General features: G+C 41.7%; 1 protein-coding gene across 2 annotated transcripts in view; it reads left to right on the top strand.

Moving 5' to 3' along the window:
* Positions 1-22,014, top strand: part of FAM13C (family with sequence similarity 13 member C) — an 841,555-nt gene that overhangs the window by 706,888 nt on the left and 112,653 nt on the right. For both annotated transcript variants that reach the window (XM_085604789.1, XM_085604792.1), the window contains one exon: positions 13,602-13,697. In XM_085604789.1, the coding sequence (XP_085460915.1) occupies positions 13,602-13,697 (96 nt within the window). The remainder of the gene's footprint in view (positions 1-13,601; positions 13,698-22,014) is intronic.

Raw genomic sequence — 22,014 nt, 5'->3', positions numbered from 1 at the left:
ACCTGGGAAAACAGAAAAGAAATTCAGCAGGACCCAGACAGAGAGCACAAAAATCTGCCCATCAAAACCTGAGCCCTTACCGACGAGAGGACTTCAATGCTTAGACTGTGGTAGCTGTTGCTCGATTTTGCCCCCAGAAAAGGAACACCGACGAACCAATCGACGTCAGTTACCTCCTAAGACATGTCCTATATACTGAGGAAATGGGCACAGCATTTTATGTAAGTTTAGTTATCGAGGGGATGTGTATAAAAACACTACTGGATTCAGGGTGTGGGCAACCGGTGATTCAGAGCTCCCTAGTTAGACCAGAAAATATAATAGAGCACCGACAAATACCCATCAGATACGTACATGGAGACGTTAAAACCTATACAGCCTCCCACGTGAATGTTCGCCTCCCGGACGGAAGGGTCTTACAAATTACCGTAGGGGTACTACCCGAGAAACTCATACTAGGTACTGATCATCCTGAAATCATGAGACTCCTTCGAGAAAAAATAAAGGGGAGACCAAACACTTCTGCCACCTTTTTAACACCGGCTCCATGGGAGGGGGATAAAAACTTCCAGTATGCCCAGAGAAATGACCCTACCCTTCAAGGAGCTTGGCAACAGGCATCGCTTCCTTCCACCACCTATCCCTCCTTTCTGGTCGAGCAGGACCTACTCTATAGAAAAGGAACACCAACATCTCCTAAACAGCTACTTGTCCTCAAGAGCTTCAGAGAACAGGTCATGTTCTTCGACCACAGCCATTTACTAGCAGGCCATGTGGGGTCCCAAAAAAACAGCCAGAACATTTTAGACCATTTTTATTGGCCAGGTATACATGCACAAATCGAAAAATACTGTAACGAGTGCGAGATATGTTAAAAGAAGAATCCATATCGTCCCCCGGCTGTACGGTTACAACCTCTACCCATCATAGGGAAACCATTTGAGCGTGTAGGTATGGACCTCATAGGACCCGTGCCAAGATCACGGAAAGGTCATCAGTACGCCCTTGTCCTTATCGATTATGCCACAAGGTATCCAGAAGCTTTTCCCTTACAAACTCCTACTACCTCTGTCATCTGTGAGAAGTTAATAGAACTCTTCTCATGTGTGGGGTTCCCCATGAAATTCTCACAGATCAGGGTACACCGTTCGTGGCACATCTAATGGAACAGATATGCAAAACTTTGGACATTTCCAAATAAAAACATCAGTGTACCACCCCCAAACAGACGGATTGTGCGAGCGCTATAATGGCACAATCAAACTAACCCTCAAAAGAATGATGGCAGAAGAGGGAAAAGACTGGGATGCGTTACTCCCCCTGGCCTTGTTTTTTATACGCTGTCAAAAACAGTGTAGTCTCGGGTGTTCACCATTCAAACTCTTGTATGGAAGACAGCCCCGTAGTCTCTTGGAGATGACCAAGGAAGCATGAGAAAGAGAGAAACCAGAAGAGAACCAACCCTTCCTTGACTATTCCGTAAGACTGAAAACCCTTCTGTCCAAACTGCGAGAGTTTGCCCATGACAACCTTGAGAAGGCTCAGCAACGACAGCAACTCTTTTACAATAAGGGCAAGAGGTGGCGACATTTTCAAGTGCATGATTGGGTACTAGTCCTTTTACCATCTTCCCTCCCTAAAACCAGAGCCGAATGGAAAGGACCCTATGAGATTATTGAAAAGATAGGGCTGACTACCTACCATCTCCGCCTTAGCAAAAACAAAACCCAGATATTTCATATTAATCTAATTAAAAAGTGGTTAGGACCTCCACCAATAAACACCCTAATGGTAAACCCAGGTCCCAAAGAAGCAATATCCACTCTTTCCCAGCTGGACATAAACGACACTCTATCCAAAACACAATTAGCAGAACTGGATGCCCTGCTCTCCTCTTTCTCTCCTATCTTTTCTGATAGTCCAGGACGGACTAACCTGATAGAACACACCATTCCTTCGATACCAGGCGAAACCATAAGACAACAGCCTTATCGCATTCCCGCAGCCCGTCGAAAAGCCATCGAGGATGAAATTCAAAGTATGCTCGCCGCTGGTATCATACGACCCTCTAAAAGCAACTGGTTCTCACCTGTGGTCCTCGTATCTAAACCTGACTGGTCTGTGAGATTTTGTATAGATTTCAGAGCCGTGAATTCTATTACGCAGTTTGATTCCTATCCTCTACCTAGGGTAGACGAACTAATTGAACAACTCTGGGAAGCTCAGTTTATAACCACCTTGGATTTAACCAAGGGATATCGGCAGGTTCCCCTTTACCCACAAGACCAACCCAAAACTGCCTTTTCCACTCTTTCTGGCCTATATGAGTTTACCGTTCTTCCCTTTGGCCTTCATGGGGCTCCGGCCACTTTTCAACGTCTTATGGACGTGGTATTGAAAGATCATTGGGGGTTCGCATCTGCATACATCGATGACATCGTAATATACAGTCCAGACTAGGAACAATATCTCTCCCATTGCCAGAAGGTATTTAAAGCCCTACAAGAAGCTGGTTTACATATCAATTCCAAGAAATCCAGAGTGGCCTATCAGAAAGTCTGATATTTGGGGTATCTCTTGGGAAACTGCTTAATAGAACCACAACAGGAAAAGATAAGAGCCATTGCCAATACTCCATTTCCTACAACCAAGAAAGAAGTCAGGGCATTCCTGGAGTTACTTGGGTACTATCGCCGCTTTATTCCTCATTACTCCCAGATTGCTTCACCCCTGACCGACCTCCTATAGAAGGAGGTTAGGGAAAGAGAGCTCCTATCGCCCCCCTTGTCGGCTGTCCAGGCCTTTCGAGACCTAAAACAGGCTATTACATCCAGTCCTGTTTTAGTATCCCCTGATTTAAAAAAACCTTTCATCCTCCAAACCGATGCCTCTGACACAGGTTTGGGGGCCGTTCTTACCCAAGTAACTGACGACGGCGTTGAACAGCCCGTAGCCTTTATTAGTCGCAAACTATTCCCACGTGAGAAAAACTACCTTGTCATTGAGAAGGAGTGTCTGGTGGTTAAATGGGCGGTAGAGAAGATGCGATATTACCTTGAGGGTTCCCCTTTTATTCTGTACACAGACCATGCTCCTCTCCAGTGGTTAAGTCGTAATAAAGGAAACAACGCCAGGATCCTGCGGTGGTTCCTCTCCCTCCAGCCCTTTTCGTTCGAAGTTAGGCACCGAAAGGGTAGGCTCAATGCAAACACCGACTTCCTATCCCGTGTCAGTCAGTTCCCCAATCGTGAACTGTCTAGGGGGGAGATGTGTCACGTGGGACTTGACCAGGATCAATTAGACAACGTCTCGACTGACCTATTGCCTCCTTGTATCTCTCCTGTCCTTTATTTCCAGTCGCCGTGGGAATCCTCCGGACAGGACTATTACGTCCCCTGTAACTGCGATCACTGCCTAGAATCCCTGACCCATCTGACTCCATCACGTGGTCAAATCGGGACTTGCTATTCTGAAGAAACGGCTCCTTTAAAAAACACACAGGAAGAAAGCCATGTTGTCATCCCGGACCGCGGAAGCGCCGACCCGACAGGGAATCCGATAGAGTCCTGGAAGGTGTTCCGAGAGAGAGGAAAAGTGCTCGTCGACCCTACAGACGCCGAAGAAGCAAGGGTGCCGGAAATACAACCAAGGACTTCAGAAGAGCCTAGACGGGAGCCAGACCCCATCCGGTACCGCGGACAAACCAGCCACACTCCGGGAGGAGTGTGGCTTATAGAGGTACGTGCCAGCATACGTGGCTGGTTCTCAAAGGTGGACGTGGCAGATAACAAGTCACTATGCACACGTAGGGAGGAGGGAGGATCATAGGGGTAACTGACTTGCTCCGAGGCTCCCGACTGGGGCTTACATTCACATGGTGACGGTCGAGGTGTTTTCCGATAAGAGTGAAAGAGACTTTCAGTATCAAGTCAAACTTGCCGTTTCATGGAGTGCCCATAAATAAAGAACCTTATTTCACCACTGTAGCGAACTGATCTATTTTTAATTATCCACACCTGCCCATTGCACCTTACACCCTGGAGACTGCATATGCAGCCTGAGTAATGGAAAGTAACGGTTGTGGAGCTGATCCAGTGTTCCAGATGATGAGCTCTAGAGTAGTCACTCTGCCTGGAGAGCTTCCTCTCCTGCAGCAAAACAAGAAATGATTATTACTATTTCATGTTTAACTGATGAAAGATGCTCATTAAAGATTGGGAGATGTCCTATCTGCCCTATTTAGGTGTATCTAAATGTACATTTAGAGTGTTTACATTAGTATGTACCGTAAATAGGGTGGATGGGACATCAACCATATTTTGGTAGATGTCCCTCATTCCCAAACTATAAATAGTCCCCTTTGTTCTTCTCATTCAGCCCAAATAGACTCTATACTAAACCTCAGTCTCCTGACCTACCTCCACCATGCTGGGTGTCATGCCTATGTGTTTAGATCATGCCCATGATGGGCTTTGAGGTTGTGTGATGACACAAAGTTTTTTGTAAAGTCTTTGGAAGTGGAAAGAATACAACACTGGTGACTATGTAAATCTCCCTGCAAGTCCTGAACACAAGATTTATGATTCCTTTCTAATCAGCCCATGTTCTCCAGCTTTGAAAGCCAGTAAACCTATTCAACAGGGGCCATAAAACCTTACTGTCACACACACAAAAATAATTATCTATCCATTGTCACTGGTTCCCAAAATATCAGGTTCTGAAGTGTCACTGGCACGCCCACCTGCAGCAACTGGCTAACTGGGGCTGCTAGACTCCAAGGGGAATATGTTATTTTGATCAAAACCAGATGCTTTCAAAATATGAATTGATGAATATAGCAGTACTGCTAGTGGCCACTTGGTATAAAATGCAGGATGAGAGTCAACATACCTTGCATACAGCTTTCCAAACGAAAGGGTCACTTTACCTGCAAAGGTTACCTGCTTGAACCTCTGTATGTTGGACCCCCTATCTGCCAATCAATGTCACAAAAATGTGGGTGCATGCTTAACAAGAGTATTGCCCTCACGGCTGTGGGATGCTCTCCAACCATCCCTGTGAGGGCAGCCAGGCTACCCTGATTGTCCAGAACTGGACTGGACTGGAGTGGACATCATCCACCATCCAGACTATTTCAATGGGGCCCTATGCAAAGTAGTCGGCCTACCGTCAGACTGAAACCTTGAAGGTGGACTTCCATTGAGTCCAGGAAAGAGAAGAGATCACTGTCCAGTTCAGCAAATACTTCCACTGCACATATCAACTAGCTCAATACTTAGTATTTATACCATGGATTGTGGTGGTAGGGTGTAGACATCAGAGAAAACGTCCTAAGGTGCATTTATTTAAGTTTGCCTGAGTACATATGAAACTCATTAATGTCATTCCTAGTTTTTTGACCTGTGACCTTGTATTGGCCATTTGGTAAACGACAAACGGTTTCAAGGAGCACATTTAATAAATGCAAAATTAATTTACTCAAGCCAAGAATGTAACATAGTACTGGAGTAGCACTAAGCCCAACCTTGTGTGCATACATGCTTGTGTATTCCATATGATTGTAGTAATGGATCGTGCAACTTGTTAAACGTTGCATTGTGTCATGTCCTTGGCTTTTTACAGTTGTCAAACACTGATTTTATTCAACTGGTCTTTGTGGTATATACAGCAACTTATGGTTTATATACTTGATAATGCTACCAAAAATGTTCTTTATATTTCCGAACTCCATACTAATTCAGCTACCTCAGCCCCAACGCAAACAATGCCCCAGGCCACCCACTGTCTTTTTTAGTTGGGTACACTATATCACTTTTTGGGAAGTCTGTGTCACACTCACCTAATAGATTTGACTAAGCCACGACCCTGCTGAAATGATCACTGTATCAGCTTCCCAGGAGAACAATACATGTCCCAAAGCTCTATTTATCTTGCATTCAGTCCTCATTTAGAGTGTGCTTAAATGTAGATGAAAGGTCATTAAAATAGTTACACATTGTTTTGTTCTTTCTAGCCACGTCTCTGAGCCCTCAACCCAAACATACACACACATTGAACGCGCCGCGCCCCCGTTGCACTCAGGATTACAGTTCAATTTTTTGTATACACTGACTGGTACACATAAGTGCTCTGAGAATGAGCGGCAGTATGCTATATCCATGCAGGAACATAGGAATATGAGAGGGCAGTATCACTGATGTGAATAGCCACATACTGGGCTTCTGACATGTTGGGACCTTCTAGGCACCTCATTTATGCTGTAGATCCACTATACACATATATATTGGTTTTTAGGCACCACCATTTACCTAACATCTTTGCAGCACAATTACTTCTTATTTGCACCCGTATTAGTCGAGCATCCGTGAACCACCTCCTCAGTCACAACCACATGTTCTTGAAGAGGGAACAATAGCAAACAAATCTCAAATATACTGAGACAAGCACTCGTGAGCCCTTTCCCCACTCCCGTCACAAGAAGCAGTCATGCACTGTGAAGTGCTCTCTAGGCCTTCTTAAGTCATTGCAGAAGTAGAGGATGAAGGCGTGTTGCCTCAAGGTGAAATATAACAAAGATAATACTTAGAGAAGATACTCCTAGCTAATTTAAAGCCCAGTATTGATTTTACACCACAGCTAGAGGCAAGTGTGAATATCAGACGCATCGGTCACATGTACTCTTTCTAATGAGAAGATGGAATTCATTACCAGTAATCATCCCTACAGTGGTGCTTTCCTGTAACTCTACCTAGGGATGCAAATCTTATATTTATTAGACCAAGAACACACATCCCCGTGTATTGTACACTGGTCCAGGCCGTGGCTGTTTGCTTCCCATGTTCAGTAAGCAGAGCCTTGATTGAGTAGCTAATGCGAAAAATGTTTATGCGGCAGCATGCATCCTGAAAGCATACAGATTTCTTGAAGCAACTGGCACGAGGTGCAAAGCCTTTTTGTGTTTTCAAAGCCTGCAATTTGCAATACTGCTGAAATTGCGACCCCAAAAAGGTAAATCGCTCCGTAATAATGATACTTTGCGAGTAGGAAATATTTTTTTGACTTACAAAGGACAATTCGCGACTCGGAAGGTCGGAGTAGTGTGAAGGGGCAATTTGCAATGCCATGTGTCAATGGCTTGCTACCTCAGTTGTGGTGGCCAACCAATGGTTGAACACTGACTCCCAGTAGGGGTGTAGGGTATCTATGCACAAACTGGACGCTATCCCCAAGGGACATCTTCCACCTTCTTTATGTGGACTGTTAGCATTATGGTGAGCATTCTCTCCGCAATGCCATTTTCAGAATGTCAGCTTTTATTTTTAATTAAATCTCCCTTTAAACAAAGACTGCTTTAAAAATGTTTCCCATTCTGTGGCTTCGATTGCACGGTTGGAGGTCTGCTGTCCCACACAGGCCTCCGTCCCTGCTTTCACAACCTGTTCGGTAGGCTTTGCAAATAGAACCCTGAATTTGCAATGCAAATAAGGCAGGATTATTTGAATGCTACTGAGGAGTCATTTTGTGCTGTGTGATGATTTGAGTATCCATCACAGCACAAATGGAGGTCGGAGCAGTTGGTGTGCAGGAAACAGGCTGCTTTGCAATCCGCCATTTGTACATCCGGCCAAAGTTCCTTGGAAGTAATATTAGCAATGTCCCTGTATTGTACTGTGTTCATTCTCGCCTTTTCTGAATGCATTGTTGATCAGGCGTTGAACATATTTTGACCTATAGGGGCGGTGTTGTGTTGTGGCACGTGAGGTTCAAAGATAGGCTTCAAACATGGCGCAACAAATGTTGCTGTGCCTAAGCATGCAGCACTGCAGAGAGTGAGAGTGTAGAGGCAAACTCGCATGCCTTCTATCATTATTTTCTGGGCATCTGTATTATAGAATTATGTGAATGGAAAAAACAAGTTTAATCAGGTGGAACTTTAGAAGTGTTGTTATCATGCTGGTAAGTGTTGGAGCTGAGAGTTTAAGGAAGGTCTGATACTCAGGGATGGATCACAAGTTGCACACTACATGGGAGCTGGAATTAACCTGCCTGGAATTACTAGATCTCACTGGTAATATGTCTTCTGAAACATGTTCCTCCTAGATTTACACGGCTCATGTCCATGTTTTACCTGATTCCAGACCTGTTTCTGTGGATATGTTCCTCCTACATCCGCACTCGGGATATCACCCCGCTTGTCTTGTGATCCGGATCTTGATATGTGGTTTGAGGGTGGGTGGTAGCCTTGATTTACCATGAAACCGAGCTGCTGTATAGGATCACATGATAGCCAGTACAAGTTATGGGATAGTTCTCAGACACGGATATGATGTCAAGAGGGTCAAACATTGCATGAAGTGTATGACCAGGTTTGAGAGTAAGACATTTGATGAAAGTTAATGGACTCCAGGTTAGAGAGATGCTCATCACAGCAAAGTAAAAAAAAGCCAGAGCTTTGCCGCATTGTCTGTTTTTTGAGAGTGATACTGAAATCAGAACATGTGCCACTGTCGCTTTTGTAAAACAGCCTTTGTGACTAGAAAAAGCGTAATCAATTGGATGAGAAATTAATGATCTACATTCTTGTATATTAAACAATTTCATGTACAAATGACACAAATGCAATTCGATTTTTTGTACAGGATGAGTTGCTTCCACACTAAAATATTGAAACCATATGGGTGTTCCAGAACAGGAAAGGGCCATAATTTATGAATAATTGAGTGAATATTGCAACACTGCACACCTACAAGCATTTTCACCATCTCAATACCAATATCTTCCAGTTCATCTCATTGAAGTGATTGAAGTGAAATCAAGCAATGACAAAGCCAATATGTTTGAATTTTGTATAGTGCATGTACGCATACACCACATCCAAGCATACATTGAACTAGATCAATCAATCAAACAGTATTTTTATAGCATGGCATATCACCCCTGGGGGTATCCAGGCGCTGAGGATCTGCAGCCTTAATCTAAGAGCCATGTCTTGAGCCCCTTCCTGAGGTGGGCGAGCAAATGGGAGGTTCGAAGGAGGGGAGAGATTCTTCCAGGACTTGGCAATGAGGTAGGAGAAGGAACAACCTCCGCTGCGGCTCCAGCAGATGTGGGAAATGTATGCAAGGGCGAGAGAGGCGGACCGAAGGTTACTGGTGGTAAGGTGGAATATCAGGCAGTGGTTGATGTAGGAGGGTCCAATTTTGGGGAAGGCTTTGTAGGCGTGAGTCATCAGCTTGAAATGGCATCCCTTCTGGACGGGAAGCCAGTAGAGGATTCTGAGGTGGGGGTTGTTCTGGTCCATTCGGGGAGGATGAGCATGAGTTTGGCTGTGGTATTCTGAATGGTCTGGAGACCTATGAGGAGCTGTTTCTTGTGTTACCGTAGTTGATTTGGCTGGAGACAAGGGCTTGGGAGATTGTTTTCCTGGTGGTGATGGAGATCCAATGGAAACTCTTATGGAGCATGCAGAGGGTGTGGAAGCAGGAAGAGGACAAGGCATTGACCTGTCACTTCACGGTGAGTTGACTGTTCAGGATGATGCCAAGGTTGCGAGCATTGTCTGCGAGGATCGGTGTTGGGCCGAGAGCAGCGGGACACCAGGTGTCATCCCCTGGTGAGGTGTTGTTCCTGAAGATAAGCACTTCCGTCTTGTCCGTGTTAAGCTTCAGCAGTTAGAACTCATCCAGTCAGCAAGTCTGATCCTGGCATTACGGAATGTGGAACTGATGGCGGGTGGGTCTTCCGTGAGGGAGAAAATGAGTTGAGTGTTTTCAGCGTATTAGATGATGTTAAGTCCGTGGGTGCAGACGATGTCAGCTAGCGGCGAAATGAGGATTTTGAAGATGATGGGGCTGGGGAAGGAGCCCTGGGAGACACCGCAGATAAAACATTTGGGTTCAGAGGTGAAGGGTGGTATACAGATCCTCTGTGTTCGTCCTGTGAGAAAGGAGGTGATCCACTTGATGGCATTTCCCCAGATGCCAATGTGGTGGAGTCTGGCGATTAGGGAGTAGTGGGATACGGTGTTGAAAGCTGCAAAGAGGTCGAGGAAGATCAGGGCTGCAATCTCACCTCGTTCGTGAAGGCATCTAATGTCAGTTGTGGTGATCAGTGCGGTCTCAGTGCTGTGGTTGGACCGGAAGCTGGATTGGGAGGCATCTAGCAGGTTGCTTTCTTCCAAGTGCTCTGTGAGCTGGCGATTGATGGTTTTCTCCAGGACATGAGTGGGGCAGGACAAATACATGCAAATATGCAGACATAGGAACATACCTTCTGACATCTATGCAGACACTGAAAACACACATAGATTAGAGTATAAATAGACACACAGATGCCAAGACGCACAGGCTTCTATGCACATAGGCCACTTGACTTGCAGTTGGCCATACACACAGTCACAGAGACATGTTCTATGTTATGTTGGTTGCATGTATAGCGCTTAGTAGCGCTTTATGCTCCTCTACAGCCTTTTCACAGTGATAGATGTGACAGGAGAGAGGAAAAGAGGAAACAAGAGAAAGAAAATGAGGAAGAAGCCTTGTAAATGAAACTTTCTTCCCCGGTGTGGTAGCTGTTAGTCGACATAGGCTGGTGCTTTCCTGCTTTCTTTCTCGGATATCCAACACCAACAATAGCATTGTTCCCTTGGCAAGATAAATTATTTTCTCCAAGAAGGACCACAGTGCCTTATTTCCTTGGTTGTGGTGAGCGGTCGGGAAATACTGTGTTGCCAAAATTTTAAGTCATTTTCTGAGTGCCAGCCAATCAGCAACCACCGCAAGACTTGTTCTTACCATTGTAGTATAATCACAAACATCTAAGTAGACAAAATATGTCCTTATTATTGAGTTCTGCGGCAGTCCCACTCTATCAGACACTAGCATATTAGTATTTGAAAGTTCTTTCAAGTGTTTTGGAAAAAAATACTTTTACTTTATATGGAAAGTTATTTATAGTTGTAGAGATGACATCACAATTAGAGATTGCTCTGGATTTCGATTCTTTTCATCAACTCTCCAGGCTCCTAATTCATTCGAGAGAGCAAAAAAACACACCACATTGGTGCAAAATCTAAATCGGATGATAAAATTTAACATGCAGCCAGCACACATTTTTGTTGTGGCGTTTGAGCACCTGATCTGAACGCTGATGTATAAAGACCTCCCGAGGCCTTTTCACTCTAAGATTTAGGACATTTTAGAGTTTGCCTGGAAACTCGTTTCTCCTTTGTTCTGTGTTGCCTATTAGGAAATTAAATTAAACATCACAATATCTCAAAATCTTTTACTTCTGTCCAAAATGAGTAGGCAACCCACATGTACCTTTGCTTAAAACATGTGTAATACTTATGGCCAAGGAGTATGGAATTCATTTTAAATGCTCTTCAGATACTAATGGAAGTGGTTACTATTTTGATTTAATTTCCAAATAAATATTAGTGATGACAGAGTATCATGACTACTCTTGTCAGCTAATAATATAGCTCAAGGATTATGACAACACTCTCATGTTCATCAGGTGTTGATCATCTGTCTGACCACATTGCCTTCTGGTTAATGAAGTCCATCTTTTATAAAGATTGAGCCAAATTGACAAAAAAAAATCGTACATTTACATCCGGACATGTGCTCCTACATAATGTCAAAGTTGACTTTTGGCATATCACAACCACTCTCAGTAGTAGGCCTGCAAAGCTGCACCTTTTACTGCCTCCGTGGCATATATGCCAGGGAAATGTCTTGTGACGCACAGTACAAATCCGTATTGGAGAATGGCCACCAGCCGGTTGTGCAAATGTATATTTTTCTCTCCCCTTCTTATTTGTAAGATATTAGTCGGTTACATCCAAGGGGGGCAAAGCATCAGTACTAAAAAGCATACACCACATGTGCCGTACAAGGGCTTTGTAGTAATGGCACTACACAATTCAGTTTTAAAGTTGATTGAGTGCCAAAGAAAAACCCTGGAGCAGGAGCAGCTGCTACACAGACCTTTTCTGCAGGTCTGCCCTTGTTACATTCCATTTTACAAGACAACATTCTAATAGAGGGTTGCTACCGGATCTCAATGAGGACAAAATGAATAACAACTACAACACATATGTTTCAGCAGATATGAATAAAAAGAAGATTAACAACCGGTTTCACTTTCGATGTGTTCGTACAATGGATCCGTAAAGCGCAATGTACAATGTTTAAAACGTTGGCAGCGTTGAACTGTATATGCATTTATGATCTCTTGGGTCCCCTTGCCTAGGCTGTTACAAAATTGAATGAAGTAGGACGTGGGAATGAGTTAGAGTGTCAGTCTAACTATGACGGAGAGAACGAATATCAGAGGGCATGGGCAAGGCATTCCAGATTGTATTTTCTTTAAAGTAAAATAAATGAAAAAGTTATTGGATAAACGTAGGAGCAGTACGACAGTCAATCATATTTGAGAAGCCAAACCTAACAGCCAAAATGGAAGGTACATGGTAATAAGCAGGGTTAAAAATGGAGGGGTAAGAGCAACCAAGAAGCCAGAAAATTAAAATAACCCCCAATTTGAACCAAAGCTCTGACGGCACCAGGCGAGCAAAGCAAGTGAGCCAAGCCTCCATAGAAGAGCTCCTTGTCTCTTCCATCCAAACATCTATCTGTTCATCCTTTCATCCACCCTCTGATATTCACTAATTCACCTTATTTTTCTGTCATCTATTCATTCTTTCATCCATCATGCATTCTTTCCATCGCAATGCCATCAATTGTCTATTTCGTCCATCCATTTACACATCCATCATCTGTGCATGCATCCAGCCATGCACCCATATAGCCATCCTTTGACTTACCCATCCATCAATAAACGCATTGCAGAGTTTCCGAGAACCCCACAATACAAAATGAGTTCTGATATTATTGCAGGAGTTACACCTGTAATAGATATGCTAATTGAACAAGGAATTTTGAGAGAGATTCTAGGAAGTCCATGCAATTAAATGGAACAATTCATTTTACACCATCAATCCACCCTACACTCAGATTTCTCATTACCATCCTTTTAACTGTCCATCCCTTTTCTATCCACACATTTTTTGTTCGTCCTTGCTCTCGCTTGTTCTCCTAGTGATGCTGGATTTCTTTATAGTTTAATTATGATGTTTTGTTTGCCAAGTTGCAACTATAAGAGACCCATAAAAACACCACCCCCGCTGTAGCTGGTAAGGGCGTAAATACGTTTAAACAATATAGTGTGAAAAGAAAATGTAAGGTGTTAGAACCAAGGAAACCAGCTCATAGAGATAACAAGTAAAGCTAATATGGGAAGAGTAGTTTAAAAAACAACTTTAAAAACAAGCTGTAGTGAGGGTGGATACTATGAAAGTCCCTGAATTAGTCCATGTCATGAAAAAAACCCATGTGAGAACAAAGAGAAAACAAAAGTATAATATTTTTCCAAACTTATGTTCATGAGTGTATTTTTATTAGGTGTGATGACACATTACCATTGTAAAAACATTAGCATGCCGTTTTATGTGGTGTTTGAAAAGTAGTTCCACCTGTAAAGCTTACATTTAACATTTAACGCTATAATATAATCTCTTGACATTGTTTCATCTCTAGGTGACAAGGCAAGAGAAAAGCCTTATGAAGCCTCTTTATGACAGATACAGAATAATCAAACAACTGTTGTCTACAGCAACCTCGATTCCAACAATTGTAAGTGAAAGAAAAAGCAGGAGTGTCAACAAAGCTTTCCCCAATCATATCACCTTTTTTTGTTTTATATACTTATGTGTTTGAATGAATTAATATTGTCTCTGGATTTTCATTGGCTCTGTCTTTGCCAAAGTCCAATCCAAATACAAAAAATACTATTATGTGTGTACAGATATTTTGTTATATTGTATTCATGCAGTAACATAAGACATTGAAACAATTTTTCAAAAATATTGAAATAAAATTAATAAGTCATAGAGTACAAATGTTTTTATGACTGAACTGCAGTACATGCAGTATATAGGTTAATCTCTGTTATCAATAGGAATAACACAAAAGTGGGAATACTTTCTAGTCAGAGTACAATTTAAGAAAAGTAGACCAAACACCCAAAGATTTCCAGTGGCTGCCGTTATCTTATACATGCTTTTCTCTGAGGCTAGTTATGATCCAAAGCTGGCCATCTTGTACTAATCCATACTTTTGAAATTGGTTTCTTTGGTATTACAAAGTTTCAAAATCAGTGTTTATTTATCCTCCAACACAATTCATTTTCTGCTACCTTTGCCCTCTCCTCTAGTAACAAATGTGACTTGAGCCATAAAATCTACTACTTGTAATCATGCAATAGTTGTAGTTAAATACCTTTTAGAAAGTCAACACGAATTGTCAACTTTAATATCAAACTTGCATTAGAAGTCATGCATTAAAACACTTCTTGAACCACATTTTGAGAAAGGCATATTTGTAACATGGCTGACCAAAAGTCATTCAAAAGTGTCTCTCCCATTTCTGCAGACTATTTCCCTTAATGCAAAAAAGGATCTAGTCATCATGTTAAAAAACAAAATAAAGATCAACTAGACAGCTACTTTTTCCCATTCTAGAAGATGGAGTTGAGGATATTTTGAGACTCAGATGAGGAATTGGCCCTAGGATATCTGAGCTCAATCTTAAACACATCATATGTTTGCCTTATGTTTGTACTTACATTTCAAAAAGTAAAAATCTAACATTGAATCCATTTTCCAGACTGGTTTCAGAAAAAGGATACCTGCTTTGATCTACGATGAAACCTAGAAACGTTTTTATTTCTGACATTGAATAACAGAATTAAACAAAACTCTTTTTGTCTTGTGTACTCTCCAGCATGTCATAACTCTAGGAAATTACCATCTTTTGTATGGTGTACCCCACAGGTGTGTTACCTATTTGTTTTTGCTGACTGTATAGCTCTGTGCAATTTTCCCTTGCTAACTAGTAGTAAAGTGCCTGTGCTTCCCCTTTAAACATGGTTGAATTAGCATAACTCTAATTGGCATAATTTAACTTAACTATAAGTCCTTAGTATATGGTGCAAGGTGTACTCAGGGCCTGTAACTTAATTGCTGCTAATTCCAGTACAGTACAGTAGCAGTGCAAACATGGCTTCAGGCCCACCATTGTTGCCTGACTGGAACAGTTTAAAAGCTGTGATTTGACCTGTCAAAGCAAACCCTTTTGTCAGGTCTAAACCTTCCGTTTAAATAATAAGTCACCTCTAAGTAGACCTTGTAGTCGGTAAGGCAGTATGCATGGTATTTAAAAATAGGATATGTAGAAAGTTAATGTTAAACACGTCCTTAGAGTAACTAGCTCTCAAAAGCTATTTTCACTGTAGCAAGGCTGGCTGTTACATAGAGAAACATTGGGATGCACTATTTAATTTAATAATACTATCTACGGCTAGCAAACAGTTAGAAATCTAATTCAAGAACTTTATGCAATAGTTATTAAAAACCCAAGTCACGGGTGTAGTCTTATAGGAAGTCACCTTTTCCCTGCTTAATGCCTCAGAAGGCTAATTTGTGTTAGCCTTCCGCTGCAGTCGTCTATGTGCTCATGTCCTGAATGGGGTTAGAAAACAGCTCCCAAAGCAGAGACAAAGGCCTGGTTGTGGGGAGGTGTTTTGTTTCACTGATAGAGTGAAAATGTGGGCAGTGCACAGGAATGTAATTTACTTTAAAGGGGAGTCCACTTTCCCAGGCAGATGTCAGACGACACCTGGACAAACCACTTTCCTTGTTCCACAAGTCAGGCAGGCACCAATGCCATATTTTAGATAATACGTGAAGTAGATAGTTACGTTAATGGAAAGCTTTGGGCAACATATTTATTTTTGTAAAAGAAGGATACATCCTAGCTGACCATTTCCGACTGGACCTGTCCTAGACCTTGCTGGTGGCCTCTGCTGGCGTGAGTCCTGATCCCAACTGCTGCTCCTTAGGTCCTGGAACCCTGGGGTTTGTCTGGATGGACTTCTCCTACCACCCTTGAAAAGTTGACACTTAGAAACCATTTGGCTTCAAAGACCTACCAAGGTTTGAGACAAACCTGCCAAGCCAGTCAGACGAAGGTGTGTTGCCGCTGGCTGAAGGTTCAGGTTTCCACCGCTATGAGATTTTTTTGCGATTGCAAATCCTCTGCAATGGGATCTCACAGAGGGTTTTTGGCCTTGTGGAGCCCTCTTTGGCTACAGCCTGCAAACTGGTCCTGCTGGAGGAATCAGCGCTCATAAAAAGTGTGAATGAAGAAACTTGCCCGGGCAAATGCACCAAAAGTATTGCCTGGCAAAGGACCTTCCCCGGACACAGAAGTAAAATGTTCTTGCGCTCGGAGTTTCCTGCCAAAAATCAACAGCTTCATCAGGAATTCATCTTACAGCCATTAGACCTCATGCAGCCCTTCTGGGCTATAGCCTGCTGCCTTGCCGCGCTGAAGAATTCGGATTTACGTTTTTAAGACTAAGCTCCAAGGTAAATCCTCCGAATGGGTCAAACGTGGTATCCGATCCACACTTCATTTTGGTCTGCTTCAAATTGCACCTAGGTCCCAGTCGACCACAACCAGTTGACTACAGTTGGTCCTTAACACGTTTTTCAGCTACTTTTATTCAACATTGTGAACATTCATATCTCTGGTTCCCTCACTAGCTTTTTGTTGTTTTGATGTCTTTGAATTGGTAATTCAGGATGGGATTTTTATTGTATTGTGTTCTGAATTATTTACTGTTTTGGTACAGTATAAATGTTTTACACATTGCCCCTAAGTTAAGCCTGCCTGCTCTGTGCTTTAGCTCCAGGGGTTGAACTTAGGTTAATATAGTGACTTTGGTGGTTCACCTTGGCAAGGATTGTGATTGTTACTAAAGGAGGGTAGTCACCCCCCTTAACTAATCACCCAATTTCGTACAGTAACAATGCTACAAAATCAGGACAATTTTCAGCCAACTCTAAATGAAACTCTGTGGCAACACATTTTCCTATCTAAGTTCATTATTGAGAAAATATTAAAAGGCTGAAGTAAGTCGTATTTAATACGGATTCATTAGAACGTCTTGTCCTTTTCTCCTAAGAGCCAATGCTGTAATATAACTTTTCTTACACAAAATGAAATATGGAAACCCAAGGTCCACAATTTATACATCAATCTTCAATAACCTTTATCAAAATCCTACATTCTTTTTAGACCTCAAACAAATTCCCAAACACCTTGCAAATTGAGATATGATATTTTAGATAGTATATTAAGTACATAATTAGTAAATAAAAAGCTTTGGGCAACATATTTATTTATATAACAGAAGGCCACTTTATGATCAGACCATCTTTCACAATCTTTTTTTTACATGAAGACCGGAGTCTTTAAAATTAGCTATCACAAATATCACAACTTTGTAGCCTCTGCAAAATGCCTATCCCCAAATATGTAATCTCCTACACAGACCAGGTAATAACCCAACCCAGTACATTTCAGTTACAGCAAGTTCTGGAAAAAGTGAAAATGTTGTTCTTGGAAAGGATCAGTTTGCAGGCAGAAATCATACCATATCTATCAATTGTAGGGCTTGGGGCAAAGAGTTTTGTGATTTAGAAAGTAATAATAAAATATCAGTATCGGTAAACAGATAAGAAAGGGCTCCCTCTCCTTTCACACCCTCTAAGCATGTTGCATTCCTTGTATGAAATAACAAAGGATCAGGATCTAAGTGAAACAGAAAAGAGGAATGGGCAAATACCTGACCTGTTCCTCTTTTAACCAAAAAGTGCACTTTAAACAGCTTCTTTTCCAAAGCATATAAAATAGGAAATCAGTTTTATAAACAAGATTTGAAAATTCAAATATTCTAAGGAATTTCAATCTAAACTTGTCAAAGAAGTCATGGCATCACAGAAAGTTTGTTTATCAAAGACATTTAGGGGATAGTGGTAAAAGGACATCTACCATTTATAGTGACTGGGCTGATGGGGGGTCTCAAAACGCATCGCCTTAGAACTCCCTTATAACTGACCTGGAGCTGGCGGTAATGGATTTAGAGTGATAGGACAATGAAGTGTCTTGCCAACAGCACTATCTTTAATGTATGCTTTCTGTTTGAGACCACCTTGTGAACCATGGTGGTCCTAGACAGACAAAACATTGAAATGCTCACCGCAAACTGGGACAAAAAGATCCCATGGTATGACGTAGGTGTATCAACTTTGAAGATGGACTCACGCATTTTGGGGTCTGTCATCAGGAATAGTTCCTACCAGTCTGACATACTGGCATTATGGTCATGCCATTTTGGATTTTTTTCCATGAAGCTGTTCAGGGGAAAAATCTTACTGTAAATGGTAAACCAGTCTAGATATGGTAGCATGGCTATTGCCAGCATATCACAGATGTATGCAAGAATGTCAAGGACAGAAATAGTGACATACAAAAGTATTGTGGTCAAAATATCGACAATCAGGATATTGTAAAGGCGAGTATATATTGGTACGGTACAAACACCTATTTGCTACTGTACCATGTGAAGTAAGGATATCTGATACTACAATACTAACCCCGATCACCCACCATTCAACTTCATATTTAGACTGTCTGCATTTCATAGCCACTCTTTCCCCTTGTATAACAGCATAACCCCGCATTCTAGGGAAATAGAAGAATATAACACACCTCTTTCTGTTGGGATGAAAAAAGAATGAAAAAAAATAAAACTAATTATATACAACAATATAAAACATATTATTAAGGTTAATGACACCCAACATACAATAAATAGAATGCAATCAATACTTAATGTACTCCTGAAATTTTACAGGTGAACGTCTAAGTTGTGATCTCCCTCTCAAACCTTCAGCAACATTTCCAGGATCATCCACACTCATGGGAGAGAAAACCGTGTTCATTATTAACATCTGGTTCATACAATTGCTCTCGCACTCGAACATCTAGAAATACATTTCGTTCTTAATCCTCAGAGATGACAGGATGGTCAACCTGACTTAACTTAGCGCATTCAAAACTTCTGCAAACTGAGATTCTGCTCATATTCCAAATTTCTCCTCCCATCACTTTCTTTGATCTACCATAAACTTCTACAACTTTAACAGAATCATACCATCTAGTTAACTCTTTACCTGACACCACAGGTTTTTGACCCCAATCTCCAGAATTGATCTTAATTTAAAAAAACTTTCCTAGATTCCTGTTAACTATCTCTTAGTTTTCCACACACTTTAATATTTTTGTAATCAACAACCTCAGATTCCCCACCACTTTCCTTTAACCACCAAGGAGTCAATTTGGTACCAGGCTATCTTCCACAAAGCAATTCAGAGAACATTCAGTAACAATAATAGGCATGGTGCGATACGACAGCAAAGTGGCCTGTAAAGCTCTCAACCAAGATAATCCACCCTTCAAAGCCAGTTGACTAGATGTTTTGACCACACGATTAAACCTCTCAACTTGGCCATTAGATTGTGGGATAATAATTAGCAGTTTTCTTGTGTCTGATACCACATTCCAAAAGATAATCTTCGAACTTCTTACTCACAAACTGAGGCAATTATCAGACAGCACCTCTCCAGACAAACATACTCTGCAAAATACATCTAACAATTCTATCAAAACTTAAGAATTAATTTTCTCTGTCATTCCGACTTCAGGCCACTTAGAAAAATAATTAAGTAACATAATAGCAAAACCTTCATTCCTGGGAGCAGTAAAAAATGGACTTAAAATATGTATGCCCACCTTTCTCCACAAAACCGAAGCAAACTCAATCAGCAAACATTCAGCTACTGTCACTATTAAAAGAAAGATCACAATTTCTCACCCACTCAACCATCCTGTCAATGCCAGGCCACCAGTAAAATTCATGAAGGTTCCTCTTAGTTGCTGACATCCTAATATGCCCTTAATGACCAATAGCAAAATTCTCCTTCTCAATACAACAGGCAGCACAATTTTGTTACCCCCAAAACAAACCCATCATACATCAATTCACCCTTCACTTTAGAAAACACAGCTACCTCTCCACTCAACTTCCGCTCTTCAGGCCAACCCCTGTAAAGGTATTCACAAACCAATCTCATCTCAACATCTACTCCCAGTTGACTCACCCACATATCTTTAGAAATCACACCCGATTCATTATCCATGTTATTCGAACCATTGATGTCATCTACAGTATAAGCCACTCCACATTCCTCCAGAACATCCTGCTCATCCAACTTCAGTGCCACCAGCAAACGTAACCAAAAATCTGCATGCACATTAACTGTTCCTGGCACTTATTTAATCTTAAAATGATAAGACTGACGTTTTGGTGCCATATGAGCTAATCTAGCAGTCAAACACCTTCCTCCTCGTGAAGAAAGGACATACACAAGCGGTTTATGGTCTGTTCTCAAAACAAACCACATTCCCCATAAGAATTGTCTGAAATTATCAGCAGCCCAAGTACACGCTAATCATTCTTTCTCTATTACAGAATAGTTTTCTCAGACTCTTTTAATGTTCTCGAAGCATAAGACACTACCCACTCTTTGGATTTAAGCCTCTGTAACAAAATTGCCCTGAGACCACATCCACTTGCATCCATCGAAAACACATTCTTTGCCCAATTCAAATGATCTAAGAAATGGAACATTTACCAATTCAGTTTTAGCAACATTAAAGAGAATGTGTTGTTCTACATCCCATACAATTTTTTTTTCTTAGCAGATATCGGAAAGGTTCTACTTTAGCAGCGTAATTGTCAATGAACTTTGAATAAAATTCTGTCAAACCCAGAAATGATAGTAACTGTTCCCTAGTTTGTGGCACAGGAGCATCCACCACTTCCTGCACATGGTTCTGATTAGGTTTTGTTCCATTTCTAGTGATCCAAAGTCCCAAATACTCCACCTCTTCACATTTAAATTTACATGTTGACTCTTTAAGGATTAAGCCATTCTGTTTTAATAGATAAAGTACATTCCTTAAATTGAATAAATGATCTTCCTCACTCTTTCCAAAAACTAAAATATTATCCTGAAATGCAGTGGCTCCATCAATACCTTCTAAAGTTTTTCATTAAACATTGGAAAACAGATGCTGCACTCGTTAATCCAAAAGGCATTCTGCAAATGTGAAACAGGCATTCAGGAGTTACAAAGGCTGTTAAGTCAATGGACTGTTCATCCAACTCAACTTGGTGATAGGCACTGGCAAGATCTAAGAGGGAAAAAAGCGTAGCTCCAGCAAATGAGGAAACTAATTCATTCCAATTAGGTAAAGGATGGCTATCTATCCTTACCTCATTGCTGAGGCTTCTTGTCGGGACAAGAAATGCTTTAACAAGCCTACCGACTCTGAAAGTCGTAAGGAAAGGGCTGCTCTCCTGTGCCGCCTACCACAACAGGACAAAGCCTCTAAACATGAGGGTAGTGTACTCCTCCAACTACCTAGACCATATAGCGGACCCTTAACGTTGCTACTGTACTAAGACACTGCAGAGCTCAGTGATGTTGCTTCATCCCACTTACTAGTTATTTCTTTCTTGGTGGAGCTCTCCCATTATCAAGCTACATCAGTTGATTGACTAAAATCCCACCAGCGACACAGACCCTTTGTTTTTGTATTGTTATGTTCCCAGTAGGGGAACTTTTCAGAATTGTTGTTCTGTGTTCTTCCCTTCCCCTCTGCTCGACAGCCCTCTTTTCTTGACGATCACGCTGATTTGACCGTCAGTTCTTTTACTCTGGGCCCGGGAAGAAGGAGGTAGCAGCCATATTGCTAGCCTCACATTTTTCAGAGAGGGTTCTACAAACACAGTTGGAGCTGCCTGGTAGACTCACCTGTGCGACTGGAGGTGAGGGGTTCTACCATCATGGTTGCCTTGGTATATGCCCTAAATGACCATGAGGAGGCCTTCCTTAAAGACGCAATTAGGCAGGTGATAGCCACAACAGAAGCAACCATACTCATAGTGGGCGATTTTAATATAGTTGTCGATGCCATA

Source organism: Triturus cristatus, chromosome 1_2, assembly GCF_964204655.1.
Source record: "Triturus cristatus chromosome 1_2, aTriCri1.1, whole genome shotgun sequence".
Taxonomy (NCBI): Eukaryota; Metazoa; Chordata; class Amphibia; order Caudata; family Salamandridae; genus Triturus; species Triturus cristatus.
Note: the sequence above shows the minus strand (reverse complement) of the source record. Positions and strands in the feature narration are given on the sequence as shown.